Here is a 17,604-nt window from a genome sequence, read left to right on the forward strand (position 1 = left end):
TATCTTAACTAGTATTAATAGTATAGACAAATGTTTCTTCCAATACCGTTAGGCTTCAAATTTAGAACTTTTAAAATGTAAAATGATGAAAATGCAACGCGTCTAGAATCTTGGTAAAAGAGTGACATCCCTATCATTCAAAAGATCGTGCAACTCCACATATAAATTGTCATTGTCTCAAATATACATACCATTTGCTTTTTTACTTGTAAACCTCTATATTTTATCTATACTTGTTAACCTGTGTATTTTCAGTTTCTATCTACTCAAATATATCATTTGCTACTAATCCACTTGTAAAATAAAATATAGTTCGGCCCTGTTCGTTTGTTCACCCAGGTAATCCATCTAGGTGAAGATTCACCTCGATGTTCGTTTTGTGCATTATAATGTTACATCCAGATGAATCACCCAGATGAATCACCCAGCTGAATTTTTAAAAACTCATCTCAAATTCTCACTCAAATAAAAGTGAGTCTTGATGGTGCAACTGGATGCAGATGCATCTAGTTCAGTCTAAAATGATAAATAAAAAAAATGACATTTTAAAATAAAAATATTACTTTTAAACCGTAAATTCTATTTTTTTGCAAATACATTTTTTCCGACAGAACCGGAAAATATATTTTCCCGCAAAAACTGAAAAAACACACATTCCCGCCAAAACCGGAAAATGTGTTTTTCCTCAAAAAATGTAAAACGCATATTTCCATAAAAATACACTTTTCAGTCAAACCAGTAAAACTGCACTTTTCGGCCAAAACCGGAAAAAAAAACACATTTTCCGCCAAAACCGAAATAATGCATTTTCTCGCCAAAACCCAAAAACGCATATTCCCGCCAACCCCCCCCCCCAAAGCATTTTCTGGCCAAAACCGCAAAAAGCATTTTCTCGTCAAAAACGGAAAAACACAATTTTCTCGTCAAAACCGGAAAAATGCATTTTCCCGCCATAATGGAGAAACGCATTTTCCCGTCAAAACCGGAAAAAACGCATTTTTCCGCCGAAACTGCAAAAAAAAAAATATTTTCCGCAAAAAACGCAAAAATGCACATTTTCCGTAAAAACGCAAAAATGCACATTTCCGCCAAAAGCGCAAAAATGCATTTTTCCGCCAAAATCGCAAAAAAAAAAAATTTCCTGTCAAAACTGCAAAGCTTACTTTTCCGCCAAAACCGCAAAACGTATTTTCCGCCAATCCATAAAAACGTATTTCCACCAAAACCGTAAAAATGCTATTTTTCGCCGAAACGTAAAAAAAAAATTATTTTAATCATTTTATTAACAAATCCACCTAGATGGAGATACAAATTAAAAAAACGAAGATAGCTACATTCAGATGATTCATCTGAATGCATGAACGAAATGAAGAAACAAATAACACCCAGATGAAACATCTGGATAAGACATTTAGATAGACCATCTGGATGGATGCATCTTCTAGATGTACAAACGAACAGGGCCTTCATCTAATATGAAAAATGTTGGACCACGTTTTATGTCTGAAAACCTTAAATTCAACTCTACTGCTGACAACAACAATTAGGAAAACGAGTGTGGGTCATAGATGGGACTTTCATAAAATGTTGAGAATATGTGTACGCTTATAAGATCTATAAAAGGACTAGTTCAAAAAAAAGATCTATAAAAGGAGATCATAATCATCTTATTCAGTATGTATGTAGAATCATTATTTCTCTTGTTATATTTGTGTTTAATGTTTTTGATAAGGTCCTGCAAGATATACTATATATTTTTTTAAACATAAGTGTATCATATGTTGGAACAGGGGTGATTATCCATCATACTTTTAACCTTGATCTGGCTATTATCAATCAACAGCTTTGCAGAGCAGCGGAGGAGGCGGTGCCAAAGGAGTTAGGGTTATTTTTTGTATTTTTAGATTTAGTAAACCAAAGTTGTAAACCGGTTTACTTTATAAACCAAAATCAGTTGTAAACCAAAGTTTAAATATAAACCGAAGTCATTTGTAAACCAGTTTAATCTATAAACCGAAATGAGTTGTAAACCAAAATTAATATTAAACAGGATTAAGTCTCAAAATTAATTAAATTAATAATCAAATTTATTTTTTAATTTTAATTTTATTTTTATTTTTATTTTTATTTTCAAATTTCATGGCACTAAAAATGTGTTATCTATACTATTTAAAGAGAAGGCTTTTAAAAAATCTATTTAAAAAAAATTGTTGGACCTATTCGTTAGAAACCTAATAAGTCTTATTTATGTAAAGTTATATTTTTATGCATTATATAGTTAGTTATTTTGGTTGTTCCAATTGATGCAGCTTAATTATTTTTCCTAAATTGATGCAACCTAATTATTTCTTAATACCAAAAAATATATGCGCTTGAGAAGCGCAGGTCAAAATCTCGTTAAAAATTATATTACAGCACGAAGAAAATACCATTAAAATATACAATAGCACAAAACAAGTGTCACAACAAAATTTTATATAACATAATTAATACTACAATACCTCTATTTATTATAGCTCATAAAAAAACATTATAATAGAAGGGAGGTCTACCATAGCTGCAGCAGACCTAGCGTTTGTGAAAACGCTACGAAAACTTTATTGTAGCGTTTTCGGTGTGCTACTAATACCGATATTTCTTGTAGTGATGTGTACGTTTATAAGATCTATAAAAAGACTAGTTCAAAAAAAAGATCTATAAAAGGAGGTCATAATCATCTTATTCACTAAGTATGTAGAATCATTATTTCTCTTGTTATATTTGTGTATAATGTTTTTGATAACGTCCTGCAAGATATACTATATATTTTAGTTTTAAACATAATTGTATCATATGTTGTACAGTCTGAAAGTAAAATTTTTTTTTTATGGTGATGCCGTGATGGGCCATTAAGAGGAGTAATTGGAAAAGGGGTGATTATCCATCATACTTTTGACATTCTTTTATCACTTCACCTCAGCTTCAACCCGTGAACTCTCGTCCTAATCTAATAATCCCCGATTTTGTTTTGAGATCTATTTTACTTTTCGGAAAAGATGTTGTAAAACAAGCATAAGAATAGAGAGATAATTTGCATTGACTCACCATAAACGCTGGAGTATAATAGAACTACATTCGACTCCATAGATATAAATATATGCTATTTTATCAAATAGAACATAACATTTGGCTTCATATTGCATCACAAAATAAAAATTGTAAAACCTACATCGATCCTCTCCTTAATCACTTACGCATTTGTAGATTCCATAGCTCTTTCCTACTTATGTTGAATGATAACACATATAATTCAAATATGAAACTTTGTAGATTATATTGATTTCCATTTAATTTTAGATTATCAGAGATTATAAAAATAGTATAACATGATTTTATATACTATATGTAACTAAATAGCACAACGTTTCTTTGTCATCGTGTACCAGCTGATATTGAGAACAAAACTGGAACAAAAAAGCTCTAGTTATTATTCTATGCATTATAAAATGAATGGTGTTATATTCTTAACAATGAAAATTCGATAATTTGATAATCTAATTACAAAAAAAAAGAAATGAAATTTTGACAAATTGTAATTGCAAAAGCCTACAAAAATGAGTTAAACAATACATTTTTCCACCTCTTGTTTGAGTTAAACAATCTACCGTTTTTTACATCGAAAGTATTGTTTAACTCAAACAAGAGGTGGTTTGGTAAAGCTACACTGATATAAAACAACCAAGATAAAAAAAATGTCCTATGAAAAGCTAGTGCAGTTTTAACTAAAAAAATTAGTAATTGCATTATAATTTCGAGGAATGTAGGAAATTTTGAAGGATTAAAATCTTCTTTGTATCAGGGCTATCTTCTAAATTATGTTGAAAAGTTTGTCCATGCCTAAGATTTTATCATAGTAATTAAGTTTTTAGCAGGTAAAATGACGTAACACACTTTCCGTTACCTATCCAAGTATTTCTAGCTCCGAATACAATTTTTTTTCTTATACCTATAAGTTGAATTTGTCCAGATGTATCTTTCCGTTTCCAAGTTCATCCACAGCTACAAAATTGTGATGTAGAAGTCAAGAACCATCTACCAAACATATGTTTTGTAAGTACAGGGTTTGTGAATCCATAAAATGTGGTGGTGATGAATCATAACTTAATATGTATAGTCAATTTACCGTCAAAATTCAAATTTACCATCACGTTATACTTGCATTGTATATTCGGGATCATATACTAGAACACCTTTATATGGATTACCGGTCCTACATATTTTGAGACCACAAGCAAATAATAAATAAAAGGCTGGAAAATAAGAAATTTCTTATGGAGGGATTGAACTCAGCCTCCTTGCAATGCTTTGTGACAATATTACCACTAGACTAGAGGCACATTCACAATAATATGTGGCCGATAAATTACATAATAATATAACGGCCGGAAGCACATGCTTCCTCCGATTATGTCAAGGGCCAGCACTGATGGATATATGGTTTGAGGATGAATAGTTTTCATTAGTTTACCTTCATTAGTAAGTATAAACAATATTTTCAAAGTTTATTTGGACTAGTGAATATTAATATATATATATTTATATATATATATAGTATTCACGTGAATATATACATAGTCCACATTATAAACTATAACTATAAGTAAGAAAACTTCGAGGAAATAACAATGGAAATGCGGGCTATATATGTACTATAAGATTCTTTTCATGTAAATAGTATTAATAACAAGTGAAAGAGAACGAATCCAATGCAATTTGTGAGTTATTTTAACCTTTTTGCATGAAGTTTTCTCCACTGTCTCTTAGGTTAATAATAAAAGACACTGAACACGTAACATGGGCCGCCAAGGTATCCTATGCTAGAAGGGCCGAAATGAGAACTATATGTAAATTAAAATTATTATTTTAATTGATTTTAGTTAGTTATATAGGACGTATACTCACACCAAAAAAAAGTAGTACATATATTTTAGTAGGTTTTTGTATTAGTTTTTTTTTAATTAACACTGAAAGTTCATTTTTCACTGAAGGATTCAGAGATGAGATACAAATTTCATACACAGAGCCAGCAAGAATCTAAATCCCTGGAGACAAGAGCCAGCAGAATTACATGAATTCTCGGGAGCCAAAAGAAAACCTAAGCAACAAGGATTATAAGACAAGAGCAGTGGAAACCTATAACCATCAAACAAAAGCGAAAGCAAATGGATCAGACGCAGTAAGAGGAAAGAGATAAGCGCACACCACAGACAGACTTAGCCACGGTATCGATGACGTTCTTCACCTTAGTTTCATAGAATTTTAGTATACGTACTAAAATAATTTAATAATTGTTAAATAATTTATTAAAAAGAGAATTGTATCACTCATGAAAAGACGAGTGCATATAGATAATACATATCTGTGTCATTTAAATAAATAGATTACAGATAACGAAAATGAAGCTGTAGAAATTTGTTTACTCGCACATGAAATAATAAAAAAATAAAATTAATAGTGTGGTAAAAAATGAGAACTAAAACTAAAATGATTCAGTTTATGTAATGTAAATTTTATTTTATTTTGCTTCATACAACCTCAACGGACGTTACCAGTCAGGCACTTGGTTATCCACAAGCCGGTTTGTTTTGATTTAAACAATCCATATTGTAGATAAATCATTTTTAAAGAATAGGAGTAAAGCTATTTTAATGTGTTAAAGAGTGTGTAATTAGTTCCGTACAAATCTTTAGTTTGCCTCAAAAATGCTAGTTAGAAACACAATAAAGCCAATGAGTTTTTTTATTCGTCATGTCCTTCAACGCGGTTACTTATTTTTCCGTCATGCCTCGTTAACTATGGCGGAGAAATTAAAGAACCAGAAAAACTAGAAATAAATAAAAATTAAAAGAAAAGAAAATCGAATAACTTTTTTAAAAAATCAAATAACTTGGCGCGAATAGAGCTAGTTTGTGGCGGCAGAGTTTTGTCCGCGACATCGCTATACATGTGTACGTCGGAGTTGATCCACTTGCAGATAATGATGACACGTCATTATCTGGGTTTATTTATAATTGCAAATGGTTTTCAACTTCTCATGAATGTTGAGAGACGTAGCCATTCGTCACGTATGACGCCGCAAATTTATTATAGTAAGAATATAAGTAAATGTAAATATTTTTATCTTGGAAAAAGAAGCTTTTTTTTCAACGGAAAAAGAAGCTCACCGAACCAAAGTGTATGATTTGGTAAGGATGTTTACATGTGAAAAGACAAAAGAAAAGGATGTTTAATGAAAAATTTACTACACATCCCAAATTCTCAATTACACAAAAAGACATTTTAGATTTAAAGAACACTTTCTTTTAGTGAATTTACCAACATGACTTCTAACTAAGAAATTGTGTGTTTCTTTAGAGTTTCTAACTAACCAGAACTGATTTTCTTTTTTAAAACAAATAATATTCCTTTTTAAAACAAATATATATTTCCTTTTTTAAACAAATAATCTTAATTTCATATTGAAACCGGACCAATTTATAAATTCCTAAATCAATTAAACTCTCACAAACGAGACCAAACTCTTATCCTTGTCTCTCTTTCTCTATTTCATGTTGTTTTCTGCCGCTGCCGCCTGTGTTTTCTCTACCGTTTGGTTTTACAGACAGCCACCGACATAGAAGGTTAGATTATGATTTCAAAAGCAATTGTATGGATGTGGTCGTTGTGGACATGAAAGTTGAAGTCTAGTTGAAATTGTGTGGCGGTCATCCAAAGTCTTCGTTGTTGCTTCCGTTGCAGAGAAAAAGCTCTAGAAGCACCAATGGTCAAGTTACTCTATTTTACACATATGGTCCTTTCATTTTTGGATATTTTCAGTTTGACTCCAACATTCTTTAATTTTCTCGTAGATCCTCTTGATTTTTGTGCCAAACTTTTTAGTTATATACTTTAGAGCAAATTAGCTCAATATACTGAAAAGAGTGGGATACCATTGAATTGGGAGAAAATGGTAGTGATGGGGGAAAAAATTGAAGGGAAATAGGGTATGGAGTGCAAATAGGAGGAAAGTTGTGTGTAGGGAGTACAAATACTCTATACTTTAACTCGTAACAACAATTATCTTATCAACTCATATCCACATTTCTATATCCACACTTTCTATGCTCACATAAATTGTGTCCACAGAAGTTTCGTCCACTAAATTGTGTCCACAAAAGTTTCGTCAGTTCACAAATTCTTTTCCTCTTTATTCAATTCGAAACCAGCTATCTAAATACCTAAATCGAGTATATGAGAAATTAATAAACCATTCTCATTTTCTTCTTAGACAGACAAAGAAGGAAATGTCCCTCTTACAACATTTGATCAAAATCATGTTATCTACGCTTCTCTTGTCCACCTATTGCTTTGTCCACATAGATGGTGTCCACAAATTGGCACATATATGGTGTCCACATGTATGGTGTCCACATATTATCAGTTGTTAGATCTTATGTATGTAAATAGATTCAGCCCTTAAACAATTCACTTTTTTCATATACTTACCTTTTCGTTTTAACATTTATCATTTATTACAACTAAACACAAACTCATTTTCAACTTACTCACCTTACGGTTGCCTCCTTAAAAGAAATAGATTCTCCTTACACAAAAAACATAGTCATTTTTATCTAGAAAAAGATAGTTGTCAAGAGAAAGTGTGCCAAAGACACAATATGTCTCTCAGCATAACACACGTCGCATTGTATCCTTCTATGTAATTTTCTCATGTTTAATTTTGGAAAGGGCATTTTGGTTTTGTCATTTAATTTACACACAAAATTCATTTTTTATTTTATAGAATTAAACCAAAAGAACATTTATAATAATTGTTTCTCTCACAAATATTATTCTGATGTTTTAGAATTAGAAAATCCAAAATCTACTTTTTCAGCATTTTCTTAAAAAATAAACGAAATAATAATTGTAGATTACATATACAAAATAAAGGTATAATCTCTCTATGTATTTATAGTTGATATACAATTTACTCTATGTGTTAAAAAAATACAATTTACTCTATCGTGAAATTAACAAAATGCTAGAAAGAATTCTAATTTGGCTTTAGACTCGTATGCCATATTTTTTTTTGTTTGAGCAACTAAATTTAATTTATTTGACATATGATAAGTTGATAACTAAGAAGAATATATGAAAATGCCATTAGTCATGACTTTCTTATATTTTTGCTTTTTATGTAACTATTTTACCCTTCAGGACCCAGAAGCCCAATATTATCAGCAAAGCCCATACTTTTACTAAAGTTTGTTTATAGAAATCACTGCTACAATTGTTTGCAAGATCTTTTCCTTCTGCCTTTCCAGAATCCATACCAGTTTACAAATTTTCAACACAATAATTTACACAAAATGTACATCCAGACCCCTAATCTTTTTGGAAAAAGAAAAACATATCACTGGTTTCCACTTTATTCATGTAATATACACTTACGCCTTATATACACATCACATAGACAGTTTTGTTGTGTGTGGCATATGTTACTTTTCTTGTTCAAACACCAACCCAAGTAACTACCAAGGAACATCTGAATCAAGAGCAACAACGTCAATTAACTTACTCGAAGCCCATTTCATGGCAGCCTCTGTAATCTTGTTCTCTTCAACTACAATCTTCTTCAACCGTTGTGACTTCATAACAAAAGCCTCCACTTCACCAGCCTGAATCAATCGACAGCTTGCAATGTCTAAACTCCTCAACTTCACACAGCTTTTGTTCAGAGAAACAAACACTGAACCTGTCAAGTTCTTGCATCCTCTCAAATCCAACTCAACCAAACCACTGCAAGAAGCTAACATCGAAACGACTTCCTTGTCGTATAACCACTCGTTAAAAGACAACTCCAGTTTCCTTAATCTCCCCAAATGCTGTCCTAACGTCGCCAACAAACCCGGTTCTCTCTCAACCGCGTCGCAGCTACGCAAAGAAAGCTCTTCAAGACTCGAGCTAAAGCTTAAAGCTAAGACCTTTAGACCGTGACCCGTCACAAAGTAACAGCTCGTAAGCCTAAGAGTAGATAAAGATTTGAAATTCGCGGCGAGGGAGACGAGATGCTCGTCCATCAAATCCATAGGTAGACGCAAATCTAACGTCTTCAAAGTATCACTGCATCTAGAATTGTTCATGAAATGAACCAAACCGTCTTTGTTACCACCGTCGTAGATCAACAGAGAATTAAGAGATTCACAAATCTCTGAAACTTTCAGCAGGACCACGTCAGCAATACTCCTACACGTCCTAAGCTCAATCTCTTCGACATTCTTCAGACACAAAGCGAAGAGCTCTGTTTCTCCGATGGTTCCACATGATTTCAGACACAGTTTCTTTAGCTTTCTGCATCTCCTCCACAACCAGGTGACTCCGGTATCGTCTGACTGGATTCCGGTTAAGGAAACCGACTCCAAACCCAATTCGACAACTTCCGGGTTCGGGTTTGACCCGGTTAAGGAATCTGAAGAGTTTCTCGAGCAGACGTCGACTGATAAGTCCTTGAGGGAAGGAAACGAACCAACCCAGTGGAACGAAACGGGTCCCAACAGTTTTAGAGAGAGAGAAGTGAGAGACAAGGAGGAAGTAGAGAGATGAAGCAAGGAAGACGGAGAAAGTGGATTGACCAAGAAACAGAGCTTTCGAAGGTTAAAGCAGCAAGAAGAGACGATCGAGATGAGATGATCGTTGAAGTTAGATTCCGCAGCAGAGGGGAATAGGATCGGAGTTTTGCGGTCGGAGACGAAGCAGAGGGAAGAGAGAGAAGGATGGTTATGGAGGATGGAGGGTAAAAAGGTAATTACCGAGCTGTCGTGAGGGTTGACTCGTAAGGACATGGAAGTCTTCGAGGCTCTGTAGAGACGAAGCCATCGCTTGGAGACCAGAGGAACTGATTCGAAAGTAGGTAACGAAGAAGACGATGATGGCAATCTCGTAAATATCTCGTGGAGAATCTCATCGAATAGTATTTCCTCCATTTTTGTTAGAGTTTTGACTTTTTGAATTTAGAAATCGAAGAAGAAGAGAAGAAGAAGAGAAGAAGAGTTTTGTTTGAGGTATGGACGTTTATGTGTTCCTCTTTCGTGTCGTGGCTTTGGTCTTGTCAGACACTTGTGTTGTTGATTCTTCGGTCACGCAAGAGACACAAAAGAATGTTGATAAAATTGAGTTGTATTTGTGTATGAAATGCTTTCTTTTTATACCATCAATTTAAATTTAAAATTTAAATCTGGTTAATTAATAAAAAAGTTTATAAACGTAAAGTTTTCTATTCTAGAGAACCGAATGTTATACTTCTCATGACGTTATAAACTTACAGTAGTTTCAAAGACTTGGGGAATCTAACGCTCATTATAAGCCATGGCGTCGGAATAATCTATTTGCGTATTTGTTTTTGGACTAAGTTCGGTTTTGGTTGATATCCGTCAGAATCAGATACAGTTAAAGTCGGTTGTTTTTATTAGAATGTTACCACATACATATGGTTCAAATATTTTGTATTCCTAACCAAATTTAGGGGAAATTTCAAAAATTAAAAATGGGCTGAACTGAGTATTTCTATTTGAAAGTAACTGCATATTTTTTATAGTTCTTGTTGGTAAAAAAAAGTAACCATATACATATTTTGATTCAGATATTTCATAGACTATTTAAAGTACATAAATTTATCATAATTATTCAAAAATAACTAATGTATTTAAATTTATAAATTTGAGTATTCAATTATTATAAATAATATTTTGATATGTACTTATATTCCTATTAGTTTTTGATATCTATCCAATTATCGTTTTCCAATCTCAATACAAATTTTTATATATACTAAATTACTAACTTCGAATTCACTTGAATATTTATGCCAAATCTGATTTTTTTTTAATTTCCAAATTTAGGTTGGTTTCAGTTTAGTTTTTTCTTCGGTTCACAAATATTTTCCAAAGATCTATTTCATCAATCTATCAAGAATTAACTTTTTTGCTTATGGCAAAATTATAACTTCTGAAATATATAAGATCTACTTAATTAACCTGACAAGACAAGAGTAAAGCTTTTTTGCTTATGGAAAAATCATAACTTCAATTTTTCAAAAAAAAAAAAAATCATAACTTCTGGAACAAATAACTTATTTTATTCAGTTTTATAAAATTAGGTGAGGAACGTCAAGTAAGGTGTAGGTGATTTTGAGGGTTGAGTTAAAGAAAACATGAAAATGGCGTAAAAGAAAGATAAAGCGACCTTTCTTAATAACGGGATAAGCGCGTGTGTTTATATGCATGTAAGGCGCGTGTGAAAAAAATTCCAGAAACTTTTATAAGCTTTCACAACTAAAGAAAGTGATTCAATACTTTTTAAATGTACACCATTACCCTCCCAATTTCTTTGATAGATTTATTATGGGCTAGGTGTATATACAAAAAGTGGTCCGTAATTAGGCAGATGGTCATAGCTTTTTCATATTTGCAGATTTGGTAGTAGATTGATGGTGTAATGACAATAATATCATTTTTATTGTATGTCAAAGATCTGCAACCAAAATCCTCATCCTGAGGTAATTGTCGTAACTGGTTCCTGGTTTCTTAAACTGAGGGCAAGTAATCCAAATATAATCTAGGTTCCATCTCAAATAGAATCATTTAACCGGATCACATAAACCATACATCTTATACAATAAAGGAGGCTTTTCTCCCTCCTTAGGCCTCCACCTCAGCAATAGAGCATGGGGCAATTAGTGACACGTGGCTTCTCCTAATTTTACACATTGTTTTTTTTTGTTACTGACAAAAGCCGTATGAACTAATCGTTGAATTTCGTCGATTGACAATTTTTCTTTTTAAGTTGAAACGTAATGTCTTTTTACTTTACTTTGCCATCTTCATTCGCTTTTACAGATCGAACTGAACAATCAACCCCCTCTTCAGATCCCCTCACAAATCTATTTAACTGAGCAACTAAGATTACTCGGACAATTGAAGAAAAACGATTTGTTGCTCGGCTCCTAGATCGAAATTGATAATCCTCACCATTAATCAACAAGTCAATCAGATCTAGGCTACGGTGGGTTTATGGTTTCATTCAGTTCTAAGCTACGGCAGGTTTAAGGTTTAAGCAGGTTGGCGGAAGATCTAGAAAGTGGTATGGTGGGTGCTCTCTATGATTGTAGATATATCAGTTTGATTCTTCTTTCATCAGCCTATATCTGAAGGATTAAGATTCTGTTTGTTTCTTTGAGTTATATCAGTACTCTTACCATTATCTCTCAGGTATATCAGTTTGAGGATGGAAACGATACAAGTATGGAGTGGAGACCTCCGAACAAAGAAGAAAAATAAATTCACGGGATGAAGAATCAAGCTTCATTATCTATCTCATGTTTAAGGCGTCTCTGTTTTTAACTAAAGAATCTTCTTTTTTTTTTGAATATAGTTCAGGCTTGATTCTTCTTTTATCAGTCTATATCTGGAGTAAAAATGTTCATTCAGCTCAAGGACACATGTTTTATTTATGTCGATGTTTGATGATTGTATGTGTGTATTCAAATTCCGGGTCTCTTTGTAAAGCAAATTTGCTATCTCCACCTGAAGCTTACGGAAGTCCTGCACTTTGCTTGAAAATATGTAATGTTGGATATTCTAAGGTATTGATCCAATTTTCTGTCTAAGGTGACATGTGTTTGCTTATGCATATTTTTTACCAGTCATCTACTCTTCATTCATGGGACTGGATACTCAGTTAAACTGCCAATCAGAAGAAGGTCATGTTTCCTGCTGGCTTTAGTTTATAGGGGTTAGTTTTTTGTAACTTGCTAGCTGTGATTAAACCATGTGTATTATCTCTGTTTATTTTCAATGATTTTTAAGAGGATAAAAAGACTGTTGGAGTTTAAAGTGTGATTTACCATTCCTTTAAGAACAACAATTTCACATGAAGAAACAGAGATTTGAAGAAAAGGAAGCAGAAGCAAGTGTGTTGGCAACTCAAATCCCAGATGATAAAGAATGTCTGTTACAGTTCATGGACCAGCGTGCCAAGTCAATCCAACTCTGTAAAGACCAGATTTTAATCCTCGAGAGAAAGATCCTTTTTTTTATTATTAGCGAAGTTCGGATTCGATGCTGCTTATTGTAGGGTTGTACTAATTGAGATTACTGTTTCAGTTAGAGTTCAGTTTCAAGCAGAAGCATTTACCTAAATGATCATAATGTTACCTTTCTGCTCAGAACAGAAGCTTCCAGCTTTTGTTATTTTGTTTGTTGTTTACATGTCATGAGTTCTTTTTTTGTGTCCTTGGGATGTTACATGTAGTGTTTGGTCTTTAATGATTTTTTTTTATAATTCTGAAACATTATCCAGCTTGCTGAAGAGAGAGAACTGATGAAAGATGCGGAGACCAAGTTTTTACAACTTGATCGTGTTGAAAGTGATTCCCTTTCCAAGGCAAAACCAATGGTGACTGGTAAAACTGGGAGTTTACTTGATGAGGTGAAGACTGCTAATGGAACCTCTACTCCATATGTGCGTGGTGAGAAGATGGAGTATGAAACCGCTACTCTACATCAACGTAGTGAGAAGGATCCTTCGAAGTTGCCGTCCATTATTTTACCGCCTTCTTTCAAGAGGAAGGCTTCTGCTCCTGTCAGACCAGAAGTGAATGAGACCCCACATGCTCAAGCAATGGTTACAAGGAGTTCTAATATCCCAAGGGAAGAAGGAGTCAAGAGATCATCTCATACTATATAATGGAGTGGTGAGGGAAGCCCAAGACCAATATAACCACATTGATAAGGGTTTTGCGAAGCCAAGGATTAGAGTTTTTCTAACATTTCTGGACAAGCCCGGCAGGAAAATTCTGGTAATAAAAAAGCCTTCTTCTCTTTTGGTCGATTAGCTACATCTCATAATAAAAAAGCCTTTTCTTTTGGTCGATTAGCTACATCTCAGTATCTCATTGGGTCTGAAACTTTTTTTTGCAGAGTTCAATGGACATGATGAGTTGATAGTGCTTATAGGTAGGAGCTCTTTGAGTCCCACAATTAAAAGTCGTACCGTAGCTATGCTACCAAGTGGCCACACCAAACGAATGAGAAGCGTTGATGTTTCTCTTTCAAACCGTGATCTTATTGCCACAAGGCGCTTCTTCTTACATTTACTATTGTCTGTTTCTTTTCAAAAAATGAATTAAAGACACGAGCTACTGTATAGTCTTGTGGATGAAACTCAGTCTCGCTATGATAATGGTATTATATGTTTTGTAATGGGTTTTAGGCATCCCTACTCTTTGCGTAGTTCCTAGATGATGGTCCTTTGCTAAACGCTATGTTTGTTGGTTCATATTCAATTTATGTTTTTCTTTTGTTGTTCCAGGTGGAGACAAAAATTAGAGAAACGGAAAAGAGGCTGGAGAAGCAACTATAGCAAACCTTTATTCCTTTCAGGCAAGTTTCAACTTTTCTTTCACGATTTTGTCTTTCGTTTCTTTCTATGATATGATAATAAAAGTTACTAAAAATTTGTTTCCTATTATTGCAAATCAACAGACGAGCCGATTCAATCAGGAAAAGCTTTAGAATTGGAATTGAGAAGAAAAAGCAGCTGATTTTGGGTAAGTTCTTCCTCATGCTTACAAACTAATGACTGATGTGTTTGGAAATTATGTCATTCAGAAGGTCTGTTCCAACTTGACCCTATGTCTTATACTACATTTCCCTGTTTCAGTTTTTTAATACGGCAACCCATCACGGAGAAACAAACTCGCCAATCAACTCATGGGACAGATAGTACCACTTTGTCTGCCGTTGTACGGATGTGAAGTGATACAAAAGGTATAAAGCTATTACAAATTGTAAAAATGGTGGACTCAGGGATAAAAATTTGTTTTAGTGTAGGTTCGTCATATCATAAAACCTGATCACAGAGTTCGTTTAGCAAGTGAACTTGACGGGCAGGTCTTGAGATGTGTTTGAAACCAAAACGGAAACCATGTGATCCAGAAAGGCATACATAATATCCCAGCAGACTGAGTCGGATTCATGTTTAGCTACTTTCCTTGGTCAAGTTTCCATGCTCTCTATCCATCCTTATGGCAGCCATGTCATACCAAAACTCGGCCATCTTTTAGTTCTTCATGATTAATTCTCACCAGAGTACTCTGATGATTCATATGCATGCTCATAGTTCCCTGAGTTGTGGGGCCATTACTTGGATTTTGCTGCTTAATCAACATTTTCCAGTATTGAGGGTGTTCAAAATAACTCTACGCTGTACGCAGGTTAGCTTATCACCAGTTTTAGAGATTACTCTGAACAAATCTGCAATAACAAAAAAATTGACCTTTGTACCATGTTGAGTAAAAATTGACCTAGAAATGCTTAGACAATACACATTGTCCCACTAACCTTTATTGTTGAAAAAATGACTAACCGCATAAGATAATGAGGTTAAGTTTCTATTAATCAAATAAACATACGCCAAAAGATTACAATAATTAAAATTGACAATTTAAGAACAAATTTTTACAGAAATTTGAAACAAACTACTTCAAAATATAAACAATTTTCAAATGATTAATTCTGAAGAAAATAAACAATATGGAGAGTTCAGCAGGAGAGCGAATCGGCGCCCAAAGTGTATGGAACTTCATCGTGGAGGTGCATGTGCGAGAGTAAGACGGTAGACGAAATACATGTAAATTATAAATTCATGTAAGAATAAAACATACGAACCCGGCGCGTAGCGCCGGAATACCACTAGTTTAGAAAATAAACTTAAGAACATGGAAAAAACATTGTTTTTCCAAACAAAATCATAAATCCAAGATCTGCAACCAACAGTAGGGAGAAGCAAATGCCTAACAAGCTTCACTCTAAGAGGTACGGGCAACAGACAGACCGAGCAAGCTGTTGTTGTACAATTAAAAAGATAAGACCTTGCAACTGTTATGGTGAAACAGAGGCAGGTGGAGATGACAAATCTGATTCGCCGAACATGTCAAGAGGATCAGGAGGGTCGGGGGCAGGGATCCCACCAAGTATATCTAGAGGAAGAGCAGATGGCGGTGTTCAGGAGGTGGGGGAAGGAGCAATAATGATTCTGAAACTGGAGATGTCACCGTTAACCCCATGGAAGAAAGGAAGAGGAGGGAGAAGAGAGAGACATAAGAGAGAGAGTTGGGTAGAGGTAGATATGCAGGGGTACATTTGGGTTTATAGAATTTGCACAGTGACTTATTCATCTAGTTAATTATATTTTCTTTCATAGCCATCTAGTGCAAATTCCCTTTATTATGAAAAACTTGACTCGGTGACATAGAGAGAAAAAAAAATACTCTGTTTTTGACCAAAAAAAGAAGAATATACTCTGTCATCCTCGTGTATGAATATTATTTATTTTTCTGATTACGAAATTAGAAACGCATGTAAGTTGTAAGTTTCAGCTAAAATTTGAATAGAAAAATGAGTTAATTTATTTACTAACAATAAAAGGAGAATAGGGTAATCAACTAGCTTTTTTTTACACCGGATAACACAATATATCATCGTATAATCTTTAACTCTATCACGTATGATGATCAACTACCTGCAACATATGTGATATTGATGAACAATTTCACGGATAAGGATTCCACGATGAAATTCTTCTCGAAACAGTTGGATCGAAAGACGGTTCTACATGTACGACAACCACGATGGACATGTTCTCTCTGCAGCAAATGACTACAACGAACGGCTCTGCCTGCAGTACTTTGAAACTTCTGATAAGCTTCACATTCAATAATCTGCAATAAATTGCATAATCTGGTAGTCAAACCCTGGATTTAGAAATCTTTAAACTTTAACCGGTAGCTAAGGTGCTTCCATAAGTAATCAACTAGCTATGCATGTCAATTAATAAAATCTCCAGTCATAATGATTCAACTGCCATGTCACAACTGAGCTTTGCCCACCAGAAGGACCAGACCATCTAAACTAATAATAATTGAAATTGATTCATTTTTTACAGTCTAACTCAACTTTTTATGTGTCGACAATTCGTAGTCAGGGACGGACCAAGAGAATACAATATGGAGCCCGTGCTTCATCTAATTTTCTATTTTGTTTATCAAATATTATAAAATCTATAGAAACACCTCCACCCAAAAAAATTTTAGTGAAATATTTTTTGCCTCCAACTAAATTTATTCTAGATCTGACTATGTTCGGAATATGGAATATGCTCATAATCTTCAACAAGAAACCCTTACCTACGTCGTTCCAATTCTCCTACATAACGTTTTTTCTCCACCACTCGAACCATCTAAGCTATTAATTGATGTAACTCTCTTTTGGCAGCCGAGCTCTTCAAATCCCCAAACACAATATATACACACTATTCCCATCTCCCTCTTATCCTCCCTTCCACATACTGCAGAGCTTTAAATCCCGGCATACCCTCTTCTCTGTTACAACAACTACTTCTTTCACATTATCGTCTACAACAAAAAAAACTCATTAAGCCCTCTTGGTTTTCTAGCTCCAGAATTTATAAATCAAACAAATCTTTCAATGATACATTCATCACCTTCTAAACGCTTAAACGGATTAGAGA

The 17,604-nt window shown here is 33.9% G+C and overlaps 1 protein-coding gene across 1 annotated transcript; it reads right to left on the minus strand.

Moving 5' to 3' along the window:
* Positions 1-8,308: 8,308 nt before the first annotated feature.
* On the minus strand, positions 8,309-11,489 carry LOC103863995 (F-box/LRR-repeat protein 7). Its single transcript, XM_009141760.3, has one exon. It carries the CDS (start codon positions 9,999-10,001, stop codon positions 8,550-8,552), a length of 1,452 nt encoding a protein of 483 aa, XP_009140008.1. The 5' UTR covers positions 10,002-11,489; the 3' UTR covers positions 8,309-8,549.
* Between the last annotated feature and the right edge of the window lie 6,115 nt (positions 11,490-17,604).

The sequence above is a fragment of the Brassica rapa genome, chromosome A04 (genome assembly GCF_000309985.2).
Source record: "Brassica rapa cultivar Chiifu-401-42 chromosome A04, CAAS_Brap_v3.01, whole genome shotgun sequence".
NCBI classification, from domain to species: domain Eukaryota; kingdom Viridiplantae; phylum Streptophyta; class Magnoliopsida; order Brassicales; family Brassicaceae; genus Brassica; species Brassica rapa.